The sequence below is a fragment of the Capricornis sumatraensis genome, chromosome 18 (genome assembly GCF_032405125.1).
Source record: "Capricornis sumatraensis isolate serow.1 chromosome 18, serow.2, whole genome shotgun sequence".
NCBI classification, from domain to species: domain Eukaryota; kingdom Metazoa; phylum Chordata; class Mammalia; order Artiodactyla; family Bovidae; genus Capricornis; species Capricornis sumatraensis.
The window spans coordinates 27,442,943-27,465,310 of NC_091086.1; the positions used below are offsets into that span (position 1 = coordinate 27,442,943).

At 40.6% G+C, this 22,368-nt stretch overlaps 1 protein-coding gene across 1 annotated transcript in view; it reads right to left on the bottom strand.

Moving 5' to 3' along the window:
- Positions 1-22,368, bottom strand: part of RAB3C (RAB3C, member RAS oncogene family) — a 262,943-nt gene that overhangs the window by 125,943 nt on the left and 114,632 nt on the right. Inside the window, exon 2 of the mRNA XM_068990686.1 lies at positions 20,699-20,817. Coding sequence (XP_068846787.1) covers positions 20,699-20,817 — 119 coding nt within the window. The remainder of the gene's footprint in view (positions 1-20,698; positions 20,818-22,368) is intronic.

The following is a 22,368-nucleotide window of genomic DNA, read 5'->3' on the forward strand; positions in this document are numbered from 1 at the left end:
AGCAGGCGCACCGCACATGTGAGCGTGGCCTGCGGGCTGGTGTATTCCGTGCAGGAAGGTTCATGCGGTTATGACACCTCATACATCGGAGAACTGGGGCTTTGGAAATCAGAGGGTGGCTGCATAAAAGTCCTGGCCACATGGAAGGGAACAGGGGAGGCCAGAGCAGAGAGACTGCCCAAAAAGGCTACCTTCGAGACAAAAGTGGATTCTGCGGTTGTGGCCTGGTGGATTCGTGGCAACTGCCATGCAAAAACCTCTCAACTGTACAAACAAAAAAGCAAACTAAATAACCCTCCCCCCTCAAAAAAACACATGTTGGTCTGTGTGGCCAACATATGGGGTCTGTGTGGCCCCATAATGTGGGCTTCATGTATGTGTGCAGGCTAGGTCGCTTCAGTCATGCCTGACTCTTTGCGACTCTATGGACTGTAGCCCACCAGGCTCCTCTGTCCATGAGATTCCCTGGGCAGGAACACTGCAGTGGGTTGCCATGCCCTCCTCCAGGGGATCTTCCTGACCCAGGAATGGAACCCGTCTGTTACATCTCCTGCATTGGCAAGTGGTTTCTTTACCACTAGCACCACCTGGGAAGTCCACTGTGGTCTTCATATCCAGGTTTTTAAATATATATGTGTATAAAATAAATTTATATATATATGTAAATACACACATATGTAATGTTTGGAAAACCACAAGTGTGATCATCTTCCTATCCTGCCAGTTCAGGAACCTCTGCAGTTCAGAGACCCAGCCTCACCACTTCTCCATGCAGTCATCTCATCAGAAAGAACAATGAAACCACGAGAAGGCACAACTTGCATTAGTTACTTCATTTCAAATCAATTCCCAGGGTTTGCTGCTGCTCCTGATGCTGAAAGTCCTGTCCCAGCCTGAGCCAGATGGACATGCCATCCATGGTTCACAAACCATGGGATGCTGCATGCTTGTTGATCTACAAACCCCAGGATTACAGAAGCCTTTTCCATATCAACCCATCATTAGCCACTTCCATAAATAATATAGTCAATAGCATCCTGGGAACTTTGGCAGAGGCAGCACTGATGGTAAGTCATTGATGGGAATCACTGCTCATCGCTGCATCTGCGATGCCAGGGGAAACCACTTGATTCAACCCATGGGTTCAAACTTATGTTTCTTACCCTGGGAAGAAGTCTACAAGGAGCACCTAAATTGGAGAACAGCTGACTTGGCTGCAATTTCTGCCCTTGCTGACTGAACCCAGGCTTGTGACATGAATCCTATCTTGAGGTCCAAACACTTTGATTTCAATTCCTGAACTACGCCTAGACTCCATGCTGTGGAGTCTCTGTGTGAACCACAGAATTTCAGGAAAAGAAAAAGGCCACTTGGCAAACAATGTGGCATTAAGTTCCAGTCCCCATGGAAATACAGGAGATTGTGTTGTCAATATTAATGAGCTGGGTTGTAGATGTAGAGGCATTAAAAATCATTCTGCAAAATCTATATATAAAAAGGCTAAGAAGCTTATATATATATATATATATATATATACACACATATATAAGATTATTTATGTATTTCCCCAGAATGTTATTAATACATGAGCCTAGTTTCAATAATATGTGATTTAGAATTTCCTTAGAGAAAGCACTCATCTTTTAATGTAACTTTACAATGGGGTGACTTTAAAAATTCTGATGCTGGGGTCACTACGGCAGAGATTCTGATTGAATTAGTACAGAGCACAGTACAGTTGGTCCTCTGTACAGGAGGGCTCTGCATTCTTTGATTCAACCAACCATGGTTTGAGAATAGAATTAGAAAAAGAATTTCCAGAAAGTTCCAAAAAGCAAAACTTGAATTTTCCACATGGTAACTAGTATTTACATTGTATTAGGCATTATAGGTAACCTAGAGATGGTTTAAAGTAAATGGGAGGATGTGCATAGCTTATAGGCAAATACTATACCATTTTATATCTTTTTGCCTTTTCATAGTGTTCATAGGGTTCTCAAGAGCAAGAATATTGGAGTGGTTCGCCATTCCCTTGCTGGAGAAGAATCTTGAGAGTCCCTTGGACTGCAAGGAGATCCAACCAATCACTCCTAAAGGAAATCAATCCTGAATATTCATTGAAAGGACTGATGCTGAAGCTAAAGTTCCAATACTTTGGCCACCTAATGAGAAGAGCCGATTCATTGGAAAAGACCCTGCTGCTGGGAAAGACTGAGGGCAGGAGGAGAAGGGGGCAGCAGAGGATGACATGATTAGATAGCACCACTGACTCAATGGACATGAGTCTGAGCAAACTCCGGGAGATAGTGAAGGACAAGGAAGCCTGGTGTGCTGCAGTCCATGGGGTTGCAAAGTGTTGGACAGGACTTAGCAACTGAGCAACAACAAGCCATTTTATATAAATGGCTTGAGCATTCATGGATTTTGTTCTGGAATCATTTTCCACCGGATGCTGACGGACAATTGTGTCTTGGAAAGATGTCCAAGAGATTCTAATACAAAAATCTGGATTGAGACCTACTGTCTGACATAGATCCAGGGCAAGATACAGTCATTCTCTGTCTACAACATGCTGAGTACATTGGGTTTTCTCCTCTGTTCTTCATAATTCCCTTGTAAGTTAGGAATTCTTTCTCTTTTTTAAAGATAGTACCTAAGGCTGAAAAGGCTTTAGTACTGTCATGTCTCCAAAGTTATACAGTCTTGGTTTGTTGGATTTGTCTAACTTCGATGCAAGGGACTTCAATTAATGGTCTGCAAAGCCTCCACAGCTCCCTTCACCAGCCGCAGAATTCTCAGCTTGGTGCCTCTTGCCCTTTTCAAAATGAACCTTTAACCAGTAATTCTGCTCCTTTCTTTCTGCCTTTTCTCATTTCCTCCCAGCTCCCTATTTCTGTTGGCTTTAAACTGAGGGAATTTTTTTTAAAAAGGAAACTTCTCCTCTCAGTTTAAGGAAATTTCTCCTAAAATTAGCTATTCTATCTAGTGATACAAACTAAGCCATCCTTGGTATTATTCAATACGTATCCTAGGTCATAGGATATAAAATTTTGTGCTCAAGCAATTCAGAAAAGACTCATTTCCAGAATATAAACTATGAAAGCAAAGATTTACATAAATTACCATGTTAATATTCATATTTAAAGTTCACAGCTTATTAAAAACAAAAAGGTAAGGAAATAATTTCAACTGTAGCAGAGCAGCCTTTTCCCCCGTGTTGTTTAAATATCTGATATGCATTCAGGAAGTGCTGGGTCAGTGGGGCCCCAGCTAGATTTTACGATACTTAACTCCTTGCATGTCAGGTAACAAAGCTTTCAAAAATGCCATGATCAAGATCAAGCCCACTGGGGTTTAGAAAAGGCACAAACTGAAGAAAGGGGTTTGATCGAAAACGGGGTTAGGAATAAAATGGGAGGTAAAGAGATTTGTTGTTCTGCTCTTTGCTCGCAAGAGGAAGAATGTTTTGACACTTTGACATGGGCATTTTGATGAGCGCTCTATAAACATGACCCTGTCATACTGGCCTTATCATCATGTTTTGCTTCAGTGGCAATGAAACTGATGTGAATAATAAAATTTGGGAAGCCAACAAGGGGGAAGAAATGACACGGGGAAAGTGTGATATGTCCTTGAGGACAACAGAAGCTTTGCATTTGGAACCCTCCCAGATTTTGCTCTGGCATCTCTCTCTTTGGCTGGTTCTGATTTGCATCCTTTTATTATAATAAAACTATAATTGTAAGTATAGCACTTTCCTGAATTCTGTGTCATTCTAGTGAATTATCAAACCTAAAAGTAGTGATGGGAAACCCTGAATCTGCAGCCTGTTGGTCAGAAGTGAGGATGGAGTTGCATCCGTTTAGATTGAGAAGACTTGGTCTTCCTACTCACTTCACAGGGCAATGGCTGAGTGCATATTTTTGCTAATTGGGCAATCAGAAAAGGAAGACCAACAGCATGTATCATGAAGTACAAAATATTCTAAATATTCATTGAGACTGGAAAGCAGATCTGATGGAGGTTATTTACATTCATGACAGACCTGAAAATACTAGCAAATTCAAGTCAACTACTAGAGTTACCATTCATTTCTAAATAGGGTCATCAACAATCCCACAATCTTCTTTTTTCATTAACAATATTACCCAGAACCAAGCTAAACATCCAGAACTAGGAAATGAGCTCTTATCACAGTCTCCTCTCTGAAGGGTTACATGACAGGTCCTTCCAGACAAATCCACTCTCAAAGACAGGCAACTTAACTTCAGAGCAAAGTAGGTAAAATAAAATAGCTAGAAACCAAGGAAATCCTGTGAGGAAATAATGGCATTTGCAATAAATATTGTGAGACACAACCGAACATAAGGAGCTGCCAAGGAGTCTATTTTCAGAGTGTAAATGAAGCAGAACAAATTGCAATCATATTTATATAATACCTTTTATCCAAGAGACCAAGTCTTTTATTTAATCTTTATATTCCCTATATAGGTTGCCTGAGGTAAGGCTGCAGGGACAAGAATTCAGCTTCTAGCCTTGACTTTGGTGTCAATATATATGGAATTGTAATTACCACCTCCGAGTACAGGTGAGGTTAGGTGACAAGACACAAAGTCAGACAGGACCGGCATCTCAATTCCCCTAGCTCCTTCTCTGTACATAATCAGCATATTAACCATTAATATGAGCTTCATGCTTCAATCTTCAAGCCTTATGCTATTTCCTGGATCACACACACACACACACACACACACACACGATTCTCTGTAACTAGAATATAAGCCCAGGTTTGCCCTCATAGGTCTGGCCTGATATTGAGTAACCTTAAGTACTTAATTAAGATATCTTTAATTAAAGGCTCATATTTTTTAACATGTCTGCATTCTTTATGCAGCTAATTTTGGGCCAGAACCAAGTCCAGCAAATGAAAAAATAAATGGAAAGAAAGAAATTAAAAAAAAAAATCCAGAGACAGAAAGTTGGTTGCTGGACCTTTGAGGCCATAAGAGATGAGCAAATATTTCTCATTGGGTTAGATGATATTTCTGGTCATTTTAAGGGGCCCCCAAATATGTGTTGTGCATTTATTGGACTAATGGTATTCCTCACATATATGCTCCCCTCCAAAAATAAAAATAAAAGACCATTTTAGGGGTGGAATATGCTATAGGAACCAAGCAGTAACTTCAAGTCATTTTGCCCAGTATGAAAGATGGGGCACATTTTTATTTCTTTTCATCAATTCCACCTACAGTCAACTTCATCTTACTGAGAGGTTGGAAGGTCTTACTACATATAGTCAAAATTTTGGTGAGATAGGCAGTACCTCCCTACAAAAATTGAACTGAGAGCACTGAGTTTTCTTCTTCAAAATGTTCTGATACTATTCTAGCCCTTGATTATCAATTTTGTAGGACACATAATTGATATATGCCTGAGACTGCTAGACTATGAAGACACCTGCGTAAGGTCTAGTCTTGTATACCTCTCTTTCTATCATTCATACATTCATTCATTCAATAGATATTTGTTGGACATTTAGTATGTGCCAGGGACTATTCTAGGCACTTAGATATAATATTGCATAAAAGGGACAGAGATTAGTTATTCTGTGAGGCATGCTTGTTGGGGAGGACATGCTACATAAGTCAATTAGAAAATACATAGGAGGGTGGTAGATGCTATGGAAATATGAAGCCAAAAAGGGGGATAGGAAGTGCTAAAGAGAGTTACAATATAAAATAGGGTGGGGGTGGCAGGCCTTGCTGAGCAGGTGACATTAGGTGAAGAATGGAAGGTGGTGAGGGGAGAACCACGAGGATATCTGCGGAAGAGACTTCCAGGCAGTGGGAATAACAGGAGCAAATGCCCTGAGGTAGAAGCAGGTCTGGTGTGTTCTAGGAATGGCAAAGAGGCTGGTGTGGCCAGACTGGGCTGTGAGAGAGGGAGAGCAGGAGAAGGTGTGGTCGGAGAGGCAGCGGGTACATTGCGAGGGTCGGCAGGCTCTTGAACGGGCTCTGGCTTTAATCCAGGGGAGGTGGGATGCTGTGACTATTTGGAGCGGAGGAGTGACAAGATCGCACCTGAGAACAAGGTTTTGCAGATGATCAGATTAAGCTGAGGTTGTTAGGGTTGGCCCTGATCCAGTCTGTGCACAGAGGGACACACATACAAAGAGGAGATGATATGAAAACAGGGAGAATGCCGTCTGCAGGCTAAGGAATGTCCAAGGCTACCGGAAGGGAGAGAAGCATGGAAGAGGTTCTCTCTCGGAGGCCTCAGAAAGAGCCAACCCAGCTGACACCTCACTCTGGGACTTCCAGCCCCAGAACTGAGATAATACACTTCTGTGTTTTAAGCACCCAGTCTGTGGCACTTTGTTTCAGCAGCCCTAGCAAACTAATGCACAGTGGAAACAACAGTCGGGGAGGGAAGTGGTAGGATTTTGAATATGTGATTGATTATTATTCATGGATTCCATATGTTTGAATTTACTAGTTTATTTTTAATCTGAAAATAAATACAACACTTTCACAGACATTTGCGATCATGAGCAAGGTGGTGAAAAACCTGAATGGCCTGAAAACATACTCCCAGCTGAGTTGAAGAAGGCAAGGCCATGGTCTGCCTTCTTACTTCAGCTATCACTCTCACAATACATTTAGAGCCATACTTTCCACATTTTTTTAATTGATGATTTTGCTATTCAGAATGACCTCAAAGCATAATGGTGAGGTGTTGTCTTGTGTTTCCAAGTGCAAGAAGGCAGTGATGTGCCTTATGGAGGAAATACCTGTGTTGGATGTTTCACGTGTGCATGAGTTATGTTGCTGTTGGCCATAAGTTCAATGTCAGGAATCAACAATATATATTAAATATGGTGTCCCGAAGCAGAAACACACCTAACATAAGGTATGTATGATCGGTTGGCAAAAACATTGTGGATAGAAGCTCGCAGGAAAGTAACCCCGTACCTCATCAACGGGGCAATGATTCTGTACTCACTAACTCAATACTTTTGATAACTTTACAGAGTATAACTACTTCAAAGAATAAAAGGAGAAATTATTTTGTATAATTTTGAAATTAGAGCCAAGATAAAACAGTATTTTTTTAAAGGACTGGATGTGGGGTCTGAGAAAGTGAGACATTAGGATTAAACCCAATGTGTCTGGCGTGATAAACTGGAAAGAAGGAGACAGAAAAGACAATGGAGTTTTTCTGAAAGTAGCTACGGATTAGGAGCCATACATCTTCTAAATACTAACTTGCACTTAAGTTGGTGATGTGTATAAGAATACTGTTACATGATTGGATCAGAGTTGAAGTAAGAAATGTAGTCATTAAGATCCAGGGAGAGGAGAGACTCTTTGATGCCCAGCATGAGATGGTGGTAAAACTCAGGGGTCAGACGTCTGAGCTCTAGTCCCACCACTGCCCCCTCCAAGCTATCTCAGAATTGACCTTACAGTTGAGACGACCCTTGAACAAGATTAAGAAGCTCCAAAAAAGGCTTAGCAATTGTGTATCATATCTTATTGATTGTTATTATCTGGCTAAAATTATTTCAGATTTACCCTGAGGTCACCTTAATTTAAGACCTGTATATATTTCTGGAGAAGAAGATAGAGAAGGAAAATTGCAGAGGAAGAGAACATGTGAAGGTGAAATTTCATTCATTCTAGCACATCTGCAGGTGGACCTTGAATGTCATGGAAATTAATTATTTAAAACTGGTGGGATGATGGTGTCAGACTTCTATCTTTAGTCTGGTGGTTTTTAAAAATTATCAATCTGCTCACCAGATTTCCTGCCTTAAAAATATATATTTATAGTTTCTTATTGTGTCATAAAAAGCAGAATGTAAATAAATAGGTGGAGGGAGATAAGCCAAATGACAATCTCTTGCAGGAAATACAGCAGCCTGTGGCCGTGCCGTATTTAGAACAGAGGTGCATTCAGTCGGGAATGGGGAGGATTTTAAATCAAGCTAAAATGGCCTACAGTGTGTACAGATATTTTAGTCTTAGTGCTAGATATTTAGGAAGAGCCTGGACAACAGATTCAAATTCCATATACCCAGGATCACATTCCACCTGAGATCCAGGAAATTCTCTTGTCCACAACCCCTCTGAGAAACATTTCAAAGGCAGTGAAAATTTCAATGCTGATCTTCTGTTCCTAGAACTATCTAAATCTATTTGGGGCTTGTTTCTCTAATAAATCATTCATTTATTTCTTAAATCAAAGCCCACTGAATGATTCAAAGCACAGAATACTCTTTTTCCCAAAAAGAGGTAACCTCTATTTCCTCAAAATTATGGAGCTAAATCGCCGCTCTTGACTTTAAACTCCACACAGCTGTCTCCTTAACAAACAGCAGGTTGGAACAAATGGAGATTTGGCAAATTAGTCTAGTTACTGACCATGATGACACATTGTTTCACTACCTGGACAAAGCTGAAGAACACTGTAAGCGTTGTTTCAGCAGCCAATCTGACTGTTTACAGCCATCTCACTTTCCTGTGTCTTTTTATAAAATATGCCAATCAGTTCAGATAACCTTACTGGATGTACACTTCCTATGCAGGTTTCACTCACCTTAAATAATTCTTGAGCAGCCACACAGCATCTGGGTAGGCACTGGGATATAAAGGTAAAAAAGAGAAAAGGCACAAACCTTGTCTTCCAGGAACTTGGAATCCAGCAGGAAAACATAAAACTAAACAGGGGTTTACAATATGTTATAAGGTATAACAGTGCTGAGATGGTTGGATGGCATTGTCAACTCAATGGACATGAGTTTGAGAAAACTCCAGGAGATGGTGAAGAACCGGGAAGCCTGGAGTGCTGCAGTCCATGGGGTCACAAAGAATCAGACACGGCCTAGAGACTAAACAACAACTTAGCAGGGATGATATTTCAAGAGCCTACTACAGGAGCAAGCAAACAAATCCCGCATCAGAAAAAAAACTTATGAGAAAGATGGTCAAGCTGAGATCTAAAGGATGAAAGGAAATTAGCTTGACCTGTGTGGAGGCTGGAGGGATGTGGTTTCTTGTAGGAGGCAGGGCATATACAAAGGCTCAGAGGAAGAGAAACCCAGAAGTACAAGAAGATCAAGGAACTGAAAGAAGTTCAAAAACCAGCAAGACTTTAACAAGCATAATAATGCAAGGTCAGCATCTGGTTTTCCAAGTATTAGCACATAAGCTCAAACTGCCTTCTATCTGAGATACAGTGCAGAAAAAAGGAATTGAGGGAGGAGAGTCTAGGGAGCACAGAATCCATGCACTCCTTTGAGTGGTTTCCATTCGATTATTGGATCCTTTGAGACCACAAGAAATCTATGTGTGTTTGGATCACATTTTCCCAGCCTCCCATGGGGCCTTCACCAAACATGCTCTAATGTTCGTCTCGTATGTTTTGAAGGCTCTATAAAAAAAGGAGTTTCGTGAGGTCTTTTTAGTACTAGATGTGAAAGTCAGTATTAACATAAAGCCAATGTGCCCCCAAATCAAAGACATTTCTAGCAGAATTTAGTGAAAAATTTTATTTGCCCTCATGGATTCCTATAGTAATTTTTACCCTTTCCTATAATGAGAGCTGTATATTATATCATGTTTAATGTTTTTTTTTTTTTTTGCAGCCACGGTTTTCACTTTGGTTTAAAAGACTCTCAGAACTAAATTTTCAACACAAGAGCCGTTTTACCCTTTAAATTTCCATAGGCTTTTCAATTCTCTGTCAGATGACTTCAACCTTATGTGCCCGGTCAAATTCTCCTGGACTTACGTGGCTGAAGGACTACTGGCCAGCCACTCTTTCCATTCCTGCAAAGGCTCTGTTCAGCTATCATCACAGGCATGACCCAAAGCAGCTACCTCAGGCTAATGCCACACAGTTCTGCCTCCCACACTGAAGTTGCCCTGTTGCCACTGAAACGAGTCATCCTTGGATGTGTAACATAGGAACGTGGAGGCATTAAAGTCCCAGAAACAACCTCTGACCAATACGAGACAAGGGCTCATGGGGAAACTCTTCTTTCATTTACCTGACAGTTTCTGAAGAAGTGCCTCTGAGATTAAGGGCCAGTTGCACGTGACACCAAGTGGTGATGGGTTCTTGCCAGACGCCCCCTAGTGTTGGTTCCCCCTTTTCCATGCCACCCTTACCTTTCTTCTCTTTTTTCTCTCTCTCTTGCTTCCCTAATATTCTAGTTCCCAATAAAGTCTTAGCATTTATTCCTTTCCCACCGTTTCTAGGAAATTAGGCCTAAAACAAACATCCCCCTGACTCTTGGGAGTCCCTCTCTACTATTTTATTAACCATGCTGTATGCATCTTTTGTGCTTCCTTCGTCACATTCTTTTTGAAAATTTGTAGACTCAAGATAAACTTATAAATAAGATCACAGTGAGCTTCCTTTTGTGTTAACTTTACAGAACTTGGGCATCTGACTAAATTAAAGAGAGTATTTTTTAGTTCAGTTCAGTTCAGTTCAATTTATTTCAGTCGCTCAGTTGTGCCCGACTCTCTGCGACCAATGAAGCGCAGCATGCCAGGCCTCCCTGTCCATCACCAACTCCTGGAGTTCACCCAAACTCATGTCCATTGATTGAGTCAGTAATGCCATCCAACCATCTCATCCTCTGTCGTCCACTTCTCCTCCTGCCCTCAATCTTTCCCAGCATCAGATGCATCAGCTCTTCACATCAGGTGGTCAAAGTATTGGAGTTTCAGCTTTAACATCAGTCCTTCCAAATTCCTCTAATAACATTCCATTCAAAAATTCAAAATACAGTCTAGAGTGTTTTCAAAAAATGATTTGTTAGTTTCGCTGCCAGTCTCTCTAAATTTTATACTTGTCTTAACTGACTAGAATTTGTGTGTAGTTAAATTTTAAGAAATTTTCCACTTAATCTAAATATTCCTACAGATAGATTGTTTAAGGATTTTACTGAGATCACAGCCAACAAGCGTTTTCTTTTTTTTTTCTATATAATAAAAGTGCATTTTGTTTGGAAGAGTATTTGAAGCTTTAGTTGCAAATAAAGTGCAACTAATTTTTCATTTAGCCATATATTCTTTTTTTCTGTATTTTTTTGTAGCCTTAAGATTAGCAGTTGGAGAACAGTAATTTAAAGAATCTGTTTCTTTGTACTTGTTTTTCAGGAATACCTTATTTTGTGTTGTAGAAAACCATTGTGGAGTATCAGCAAATGTCTCCTTCCCCACTCCTGCTGGATAATACCGTATATGTAAGCAAGTTTGTATTGCTGAGCTGGACTTTTATTCCCCAAGATTTTTTTCTCCCTTAAGTATGAATAGAGTACTCATATTCATAGACATAGAAAGTAAAATAATGGTTCAGGGGTTGGGGATAAAGGAAAATGGGAGGTTATTATTAAATTGACACAGTTTCAGTTTTACAAGATGAAGAGTTGTGGAGATGGACTGTAGCGATGATTGCACATCAACAACAATGTATTTAATACCACTGAACTGTGCACTTAAGAATGATTAAGGTTGTAAATTTTAAGTTCTGTGTATTTCACCACAATAAAAATAAAAATTTAGAAAAAGGTTTTAATAAAATTGTACAGTGGTCAGTATTAGAGGAAAAAGATGAATGAACTTACACTGAAATACAGAAGATAAAATAAAATATAAATATAAAGAGTAGGCTAGGGTTTTTATGTGTTCTGCAGAAAGCACTAGGGTAGCATGGATGCAGAGTTATGGGAGTGAACAGCGTTGTCCACTGGGAGTGGAAATTGGGGTGGGTGGGAACCAGGGCAGCAATATCTTCAAAAGCTTCATAGACAAGTTAATGGATGGCCTTGAAAAGAGAATAAGAATTTAGAAAGATAGAAGAGGAGACATTCCAAGCAGAGGAATAGAGTTATTGAAAACATGAAACATTTGTAAATGAGAAAAGTTCTATCTGGTTGAAATCTAGGAACAATGGAAGAGAGTGGTAGGGGATGATGTGAATGGAATAGATACGGTGGCTACACTGTCTACCATGTTAAAGGCTGTGGATTTCATTTTAAATCAATGCTCTTAATAAGAAATGGGCATCAGAATCACTGATGGAGCTGTCACACATACATATGCCAAAATTTATCACTGCAAATTTGGTTTAGTTTGTATACAGTGGAGCCTGGGCTTCTACATGCTGTCAAATCTTGACAATGATTCAACTGGGCCCCAGAATCTCCACTATGAGAAATAAGACATTATTTAAGGCTTTATTTTTCAGATGAGAGATATGTTACTTAGCTCTGATAACAATATAATGGATGAACTGGAGAGGGTGGGGCTTGCTGGTAAGCACAGAAGGTAGAAAACTGCTAAACGCTAAATAGCTCATGACAGTCTGAATTTAGACAGTGGCCAGAGAGACAAAGGCATTCAAAAAGTCAAAACTACTGGATTTGGTAGCCAGTAGGAGAAGGCCATAGCCTCCCACTCCAGTACTCTTGCCTGGAAAATCCCATGGATGGAGGAGCCTGGTAGGCTGCAGTCCATGGGGTCACAGAGTCGGATACGACTGAGCGACTTCACTTTCACTTTTCACTTTCATGCATTGGAGAAGGAAATGGCAACCCACTCCAGTGTTCTTGCCTTGAGAATACCAGGGACGGGGGAGCCTGGTGGGCTACCATCTCTGGGGTCACACAGAGTCGGACATGACTGAAGTGATTTAGCAGCAGCAGCAGCAGGATATAACAGGTTCAGTTCAGCTCATTCATGTCTGACTTTTTGTGACCCCATGCAGCACACCAGGCTTCCCTGTCCATCACTAGCTCCCAGAGCTTGCTCAAACTCACGTCCATCAAGTCGTATATGACAGCCAACATTTTCATCCTCTGTTGTCCCCTTCTCCTCTTGCCTTCAATCCTTCCCAGCATCAGAATCTCTTCCAGTGAATTGGCTCTTTGCATCAGGTGGCCAAAGTATTGGAGTTTCAGCTTTAGCATCAGTCCTTCTAATGAACATTCAGGACTGATTTCCTTTAGGATTGACTGGTTGGATTTCCTTGCAGTTCAAGGGACTCTCAAGAGTCTTCTCCAACACCACAGTTTGAAAGCATCAATTCTTCCATGTTCAGCCTTATTTATAGTCCAACTCTCACATCCATACATGACTACTGGAAAAACCATAGCTTTGACTAGATGGACCTTTGCTGGCAAAGTAATGTCTCTGCTTTTTAATATGATGTCCATGGTGGTCATAGCTTTTCTTCCAAGAAGCAAGCGTCTTTTAATTTTATGGCTGCACTCACCATCTGCAATGATTTTGGAGCCCAAGAAAATACAGTCTCTCACTGTTTCCATTGTTTTCCTATCTATCTGTCATGAAGTGATGGGACCGGATGCCATGATCTTAGTTTTCTGTATGTTGAGTTTCAAGCCAACTTTTTCACTCTCCTCTTTCACTTTCATCAAGAGGTTCTTTATTTCTTCTTCACTTTCTGCCATAAGGGTGGTATCATCTGCCTTTCTGAGGTTATTAATATTTCTCCCAGAAATCTTGATTCCAGCTTCTGCTTCATCCAGCCTGGCATTTTGCATGATGTACTCTGCCTCTAAGTTAAATAAGCAGGGTGACAATATACAGCCTTGATGTACTCCTTTGCCAATTTGGAACCAGTGTGTTGTTCCATGTCCAGTTTTAACTGTTGCTTCTTGACCTGCCTACAGATTTTTCAGGAGGCAGGTAAGGTGGTCTGGTATTTCCATCTCTTGAAGAATTTTCCAGTTTGTTCTGATCCACACAGTCAAAGGCTTTGGCATAGTCAATAAAGCAGAAATAGATGTCTTTCTGGAATTCTCTTGCTTTCTCAATGATCCAACGGATGTTCGCAATTTGATGTCTGGTTCCTCTGCCTTTTCTAAATCCAGCTTGTACATCTGGAAGTTCACAGCTCATGTACTGTTGAAGCATGGCTTGGAGAATTTTGAGCATTACTTTGCTAGCATGTGAGATGAGTGTAATTGTGCAGTAGTTTGAACATTCTTTGGCATTGCCTTTCTTTGGGATTGCAATGAAAACTGACCTTTTCCAGTCCTGTAGCCACTGCTGAGTTTTCCATATTTGCTGGCATATTGAGTGCAGCACTTTAACAGCATCATCTTTTAGGATTTGAAATAGCTCAACTGGAATTCTATCACCTCCACTAGCTTTGTTCATAGTGATGCTTTCTAAGGCCCGCTTGGCTTCACATTCCAGGATGTCTGGCTCTAGGTGATCACACCATTGTGATTATCTGGGTCATGAAAATCTTTTCTGTATAGTTCTTTTGTGTATTCTTACTACCTCTTCTTAATATCTTCTGCTTCTGTAGGGTCCAAACCATTTCTATCCTTTATTGTGCCCATCTTTGCATGAAATGTTCCTTTGGTATCTAATTTTATTGAAGAGATCTCTAGTCTTTCCCATTCTATTGTTTTCCTCTATTTCTTTGCATTGATCACTGAGGAAGGCTTTGTTATCTCTCCTTGCTATTCTTTGAAACTGCATTCAAATGTAGTTTTTCCTTTTCCCCTTTGCCTTTAGCTTCTCTTCTTTTTTCAGCTATTTGTAAGACTTCCTCAGATAATCATTTTGCCTTTTGGAGTTTCTTATTCTTGGCGATGGTCTTGATCCCTGTCTCCTGTACAATGTCACAAACCTCCGTCCATAGTTCTTCAGATACTCTGTCTATCAGATCTAATCCCTTGAATCTATTTGTCACTTCCATTGTATAGTCATAAGGGATTTGATTTAGGTATACCTGAAGGGTCTAGTCGTTTCCCCTACTTTCTTCAACTGAAGTCTGAATTTGACAATAAGGAGTTCATGACCTGAGCCACAGTCAGCTCCCAGTCTTGTTTTTGCTGACTGTATAGAGCTTATCCATCTTTGGCTGTAAAGAATATAATCAATCTGATTTTGGTGTCAACCATTTGGTGATGTCCATGTGTAGTCTTCTTTTGTGTTGTTGGAAGAGGGTGTTTGCTATGACCAGTGCGTTCTCATGGCAAAACTCTGTTAGCCTTTGTCCTGCTTCATTTTGCAGTCCAAGGTCAAATTTGCCTGTTACTTCAGGTATTTCTCGACTTCCTACTTTTGCATTCCAGTCTCCTATAATGAAAAGGACATCTTTTTTGGGTGTTAGTTCTAAAAGATCTTGTAGGTCTTCATAGAACTGTTCAACTTCAGCTTCTTCAGCATTACTGGTTGGGGGATAGACTTGGATTACTGTGATATTGAATGGTTTGCCTTGGAAACAAACAGAGATCACTCTGTCATTTTTGAGATTGTACCCAAGAGCTTCATTTTGGACTCTTTTGTTGACCATGATGGCTACTTCATTTCTTAAGGGATTCTTGCCCATAGTAGTAGATACAATTGTCATCTGAATTAAACTTGCCCATTCCAGTCCATTTCAATGATTCCTAAAATGTCGATGTTCACTCTTGCCATCTCCTGTTTGACCACTTCCTATTTACCTCGATTCATGGACCTAACATTCCAGGTTCCTGTGCAATATTGTTCTTCACAGCATGGGACTTCACTTCCATCACCAGTCACTGGATGTGTTGTGGATGTGAACCTGGGGAGTTTGTCTTTCTGTGTCATATCTTTTTGCCTTTCCATACTGCTAATGGGGTTCTCAAGGGAAGAATAATGAAGTGGTTTGCCATTCCCTTCTCCAGTGGACCACATTTTGTCAGAACTCTCCACCATGACCTGTCTATCTTGGGTGGCCCTACATGGCATGGCTCATAGTTTCATTGAGTTAGACAAGGCTATGGTACAATGTAACAGGTAAAGAGAGAATAATCAAACTGAGAACTCAGATTTCAACAGCAGGCAACTGGGTTCTGGTGGATCCATTAACTGGGATAGTAAATACTGGCATAGGTACTAACTACAGTCCTAAAAGACGATGCTGTGAAAGTGCTGCATTCAATATATGAGCAAATTTGGAAAACTTAACAGTGGCTACAGGACTGGAAAAGGTCAGTTTTTATTCCAGTCCCCAAGAAAGGCAATGCCAAAGAATGTTTAACTAGTGCACAATTGCACTCATCTCATACTCTAGCCAAGTAATGCTCAAAATTCTCCAAGCAAGGCTTCAAAAGTATGTGAACCTAGAACTTCCAGATGTACAAGCTAGATTTAGAAAAGGTAGAAGAACCAGAGATGAAATTGCCAACATCTGTTGGTTCATAGGAAAAGCAAGAGAATTCAGAAAAACATCTAATTCTGCTTCATTGTCTACCCTAAAGCCTTTGTATGTAACACAACAAACTGGAAAATTCTTCAAGAGATGGGAATACCAGACCACTTTACCTGTCTCCTGAAAAATCTGTATGCAGGTCAAGAAGCAACAATTAGAGCTGGACATGGAACAGTGAACTGGTTCCAAATTGGGAAAGGAGTATATTGTCAAGCCTGTATATTGTCATCCTGCTTCTTTAATGTAAATGAAGAGTATATCATCAGAAATGCCAGGCTGGATGAAGCAGAAGCTGGAATCAAGATTGCTGGGAGAAATATCAATAACCTCAGATATGCAGATTGCACACCCTTACAGCAGAAAGAGAAGAGGAACTAAAGAGCCTCTTGATGAAGGTGAAAGAAGAGAGTGAAAAAGCTGGGTTAAAATTTAACATTTAAAAAATGAAGATCATGGCATCCAGTCCTATTACTTCACAGCAAATAAATGAGGAAACAATAGAAACAGTACGAGACTTTATTTTCTTGGGCTCCAAAATTACTGAAGATGGTGGCTGCAGGCATGAAATTAAAAGATGATTGCTCCTTGGAAGAAAAGTTATGATAAGCATAGCATATTAGAAAACAGAGACATTACTTGGCTGATAAAGGTCTGTCTAGTCAAAGCTGTGGTTTTTCCAGTAGTCATGTATGGATGTGAGTGCTGAACCATAAAGAAGGCTGAGCACCAAAGAACTGATGCTTTTGAACTGTGATGTTGGAGAAGACTCTTCAGAGTCCCTTGGACAGCAAGGAGATCACACCAGTCAATCCTAAAGGAAATCAACCCTGAATATTCATTGGAAGGACTGATGCTGAAGCTCCAATACCTTGGCCACATGATGTGAACAGCTCACCCATTACAAAAGACCCTGATGCTGGGAAAGATTGAAGGCAGGAGGAGAAGGGGATGACAGAGGATGAGATTCTTATATGGCATCACTGACTCAATGGACATGAACGAGCAATATCCGGCAGATAATGAAGGACGGGGAAGCCTGGCATACTGCAGTCCATGGGGTCACAAAGAGTCAGACACAACTGAGTGGCTGAACAACAACAACAACTAACTACAACATCTGGCAGATTGACTGTCAAAGAGTAGGTGCTCAATACCTGTTGAAGGAATGAAAGATACCTAATAAACCATGATCATACAATTGTAGATGACAACATGGGAAAGAGGGCTGATTTATGGATAAACTTTGTTGAGTTTTGACAGATATGTATATCCAGGGGAGGTAGAGTAGGAGGTTGTGAAAAAGAAATGCATAACAGAGGTACCAGCAAACAAAAACCCACAAAGGTTAGAAAGTTTAGTCTCAGTTCCAGAAACAGGGAAAGGTTCAGTTCAGCTTTCGAATAGTGAGAGATGAGACTAAAAAATATGAGCTCCATGATGTTCTGTGACTGAAAGTCAGTCTGAGGAAGTTTTAATTATTTAAGGTAGTGACAGTGAGTCATGGCTATTGAGCAGGGGTCTTCCATGGTCTTTAGGATCACTTTCTTTTGGGAAACTTTTATAGCAGCCCTGGGATAGGAAAGATTGGAATGAGAAGAAATCTAAGGGGCGGAAGATCGGTTAGAAGGATATTATGAAGGAAGAAGCAAAGATCAGAAGTCCTGATGGTCATGTGGTTTGTCAGGCAGGAACAGATTCAAAGGATATTCAGGAAAAAGTTACTACGCAAGATCAGGCCCCAGACTGGGATGGACAGAAGTTAAGAGTTGGATTCGAGGTGGAATCTGGGTGGCAAAGCATTGTCGCTTCCATGAACAGCAAAAACTGAAGCCAGGAAGGTGAGCAGTTTCAGGTGTAGACAAGTGATTGTCAGATGCCAGAAGGAGATAGCAGGAAATGGAACGCTGCACTTCAGAAGACAGACTGGGGCCCGGTATTTAAAGTTGGGAATCATCTGATATAAGTGATGATGATGTGTGTGAATGGATAAGATGGCCAAGGAAACAGAATAAGCCCAGGAAAAACGCCAGGAGAGGATGCTTACCCTTGGCTGGGTGAGGCAGGAAGTGAAAGCTAGGAAGCAGAAAGAGGAGCAGTCAGAGAGATACGAGTAATCTGGGAAATGTGCTTCTAAGAGGACAGGAAACAGAGCTTCAAAGGAAAGGGTGGGTCAACAGAACCAAATAGTTATAGAACTGGAGAAGAAGAAGAATTGACAGGGGAGGGAGCTGGGCAGGGCTGCAGAGGGAAGGCGTGGAGGCGGCAGGGGGAAGATGCACTTTCCATAGTGTTTCTAATGCAAGAGTCAGGGGTACTGCTGGGAGGGCCCCTACACTGTTATCACGTGGTTTCACAAAACTCAATAGATCCCTCTCTTCTCAGCAGTCATTGGAAAAATGGGCCACAAGTATGGGTACACATCAGTTTAAGAACCCTGATATCTGAAATCTAATTCATAAACACTCCCGGGACTTATCATGTCCTGAGAGGAAACAGTCAAAGTTAGAATGACCATTTTGTACAGCAGTATGCATGCCAGAGCTATGGGTGGCGCTGGGTAGCACCACAGTATTAACTGAACCACCCATTCTGTTACTAATTTGAAATGCTACTTTTATCATAGAGTAAATCCCAATTGGCTTTGTGTCTATACCTGGACTCTCTGTTTCATTCCATTTTGTATCAAACCTCCTGGTATTTGATTGGGATTGCCTTGTGTTCATGAATTTATTTGTGAAGAACTGGCATTTTTTATAATATTCAGTCTACTAAAAAGATGAGGGTACTTAAGCCTTCTTCTATGCCCTTTGCATAGAGGTCCTAAGCTTGTCTTTTGAATTACCATTGTTAGTGGTATTAGTATTATTTTTTTGTATTTTAAGTGTGTGTGCGTGGAAATAAGAAGGATGTAGGTGCTTTCTCAGATAAGCAATATTAATTTTAAAAAGCAATCTAAAGCAAATGTAAATTTTTAATAGCATCTGACCTTCACTGAGGGCTTCCCAAGTGGCTAAGTGGTAAAGAATACACCTGCCAAGGTAGAGATGCAGGAGACCTGGGTTTGATCCCTGGGTTGGGAAGATCCCCTGGAGGAGGAAATGGCAACCCACTCCAGTATTCTTGCCAGGAAAATTCCATAGACAGAGGAACCTGGCAGGCTACAGACCATGAGGTTGCAAAGAGTGGGACATGACTGAGCGACTGAGCATGACCTTCACTGAGCTGATACACAAGTAAATAAATCATTCTGGATAATACTGTCATTAAAATAGAAAAAAAATGTCATTTATTTTCCCTGTATATTGCTAGTTTTTCCTTCAATAAGACCAGCTGTGACTATGTATGTTAAAATGTGGAGTCTGTTGAGCCCTCCCCACCCGCCCCCCCACCCTGCAAATCACGTTTATCACAGGTGTTGTCACATGGTTTGATGGGAGTGAAGAAAGGTTTCAGTTTTATCTTTTTCTTCATCCCAGTCCTTTGAAAATTTTCAGTTTGAAGAAAAACATAAAACTATCTAACAAACCCAGATAAGGAGTCAGCAAACTTCTACTGTAAACAGCCAGAGAGAAAATGTTTTAGGCTTGTGGGCTATATGGTCGCTGCGGCAGCTACCTAACTCTGTTGTTGTACGTGAAAACGGCCATAGACAATAAGTAACTGAGCCTGGTTGTGTTTTAATACAAAATGTTTTAAATATTTATTTATTTATTTGGCTGCACCAGGTCCTACTTGTGGCACAAGATCTTCTATCTTCATCATGGAATCTTTAGTCCTGGCATGCAAACCCTGAGCTGAAGCACACGGGATTTAGTTTCCTGACCAGGCATAGAACCTGGGGCCCCGGCATTGAAAGTGTAGAGTCCTAGCCACTGCACCACCAGGGGTGATTAATTATTTCCCAAATTGTCATAACAGAGAGTTTACATTGTACTTGCAATGTCTAGCTGTATATGTTTTTTAGTCTTGATTTTCTAATCATTTTCATAGGGCAGCTCTGCAATATTATGAGAAAACCTTTTTGGGGGTAAAGGGCTCGCTCAGAGTACCTTCTATATTTGTTCATTCCCATTAACAAAACTTTACTTATAAAACAAGTGGCGAGCCCGTTGTGCTGCATAGCCCGGATCTGGCCCATGGCTCATGGTTTCCAGATCCCTAGTGTAGACCAGTATATGTCCAAATTTTTCATTATCTGTGCTTCAAAAAATTGAAAACAATGTACTTGTCCCCAAGGAACTAAAGACAACAGGATGCAAAGTGCTGGAGTGAACAAAACAGAGCAAAATCATCAAAATGATTTTTTATCAATACTCCCATAATGAGTCAGCATAGCTAGCCCTTATCGGCTTCCTGAAACACAACTGGGATCATAGTACATAAAAAATATTTGAGGAGACAGAAAGAGCTGAATGAAAAAAGAAAATCATCATTATTAGTAATGGGAACATTTGCTGTTACTTACCAGTCCTGTACTGCATTGAAGGATTCTTCATTTGTGATGTCATACATTAAAATAAAGCCCATGGCCCCACGATAATAGGCTGTGGTGATAGTCCTGTATCTTTCCTGGCCTGCTGTGTCCTACAAAATAAATACAACAATCTCTCAAAAACTGAAGCAATACATCTTTTGGGGAGTGATTAATTATTTCCCAAATTGTCGTAACAGAGAGTTTACATTGTACTTGCAATGTCTAGCTGTATATGTTTTTCAGTCTTGATTTTCCTAATCATTTTCATAGGGCAGCGCTGCAATATTATGAGAAAATCTTTTTGGGGGTAAAGGGCTCGCTCAGAGTACCTTCTATATTTGTTCATTCCCATTAAGCAGCACCTAACTATAGAAAAGAAGAAGATAGTTCACACATATCAAAATCTGTGGCTTTTTGTATAGTTTAAAACCAGGGGAGTACATTAACTCCATCATTATGTATTTATTGTCTATCTGCTAAGTGCAAGCCTCTGTGGAGGGAAAAAAGAAATTTATGAAAAAGTGTCTGCATTTAAAAACTTGCAGTGTAGTTTCAGTTTATTCAACAGTAAGAAATGAGAATAAAAATACCTGCTTTGTATGAGTGTTTGAGTTGGACATATGAGGAGTTCCCAGTCTCCCATTAGAAAACCAGGGGGACATGCACAAACCACTGAACCTCTATTAACTTGAACCCCCTAAAGTCTAGCATGCTTGTTAGGGTGACATGATATAATGTACTGGAAGTGCTTCATAGAGCCTGACACACAAAAGTGGTCAATAAACAGCAGGAACTGGCTGTTATTCCTGAAGTTTGGGAAGGTTAAAACTAACACAGGATGCCACATGGCAGCTTACAAATGCAGGTGTTCAGAACCTGCAAAAGAGCCACATGCAGCAGGGAAAACTGAGAATTAGAGGCATCCCTGAAATGACCTGTGTATGTCATGGACACTGCACAGTGTAGCTGAAGAAATCATTATTCAGCTGTCTTGCTCTTTGTCTTCTTAGGATTTGGGGTATCACTTATAACCCAGAGGTCCTTGGTTTCCCTCTTCCCACTCTCCCAGGAGACTGGGCTCTGATTTCTCCATCCTAGTATTCTCAGTGCTTAGCATTTTGGACAGAAATGTTACCTTCTTTCTAACTTCAGTCTGGGTCCTCTTTCCTCCCTTCTCCCAGAGATGCCTCCTTTGTAAACAAAATAAATCCCAGTTCCAAGCCCTGCAGGGAAAGCTAATGTGTTAGATGATACAAGAAGAGGTTCCTTTCACATCAAAATGAAATGTACATCTCCTGGGTCTCAAACAGATTCTCATTGCACATGCTGTTCCTTGCCCATAGCCCCCTCCCACTCAGATGCATACACGACACCTCAAACTAACAGCCGGAAATTCAAGACTGCTCACAATTTTCTCCTAATTTGTGTGATTTATTCTATTTAGCCCCTGAAAATTCAGAGAAGGGTGGCTAAAAAGGCTGAGGAAATCAGCAAATGATTTCAGGAGAATGTGGGGGTGTGAAATAAAGTTTGAAAATTAGCAAAGGGTTATGACTGTGCATGGAGTCAGAAACAATTATACTTGATTCGTGGAGCAGGGATAAGACTGGCCTGATTAGAGGTATTTATTAGGTAATGTTAGTGAAATAAGTTTCCAAAGG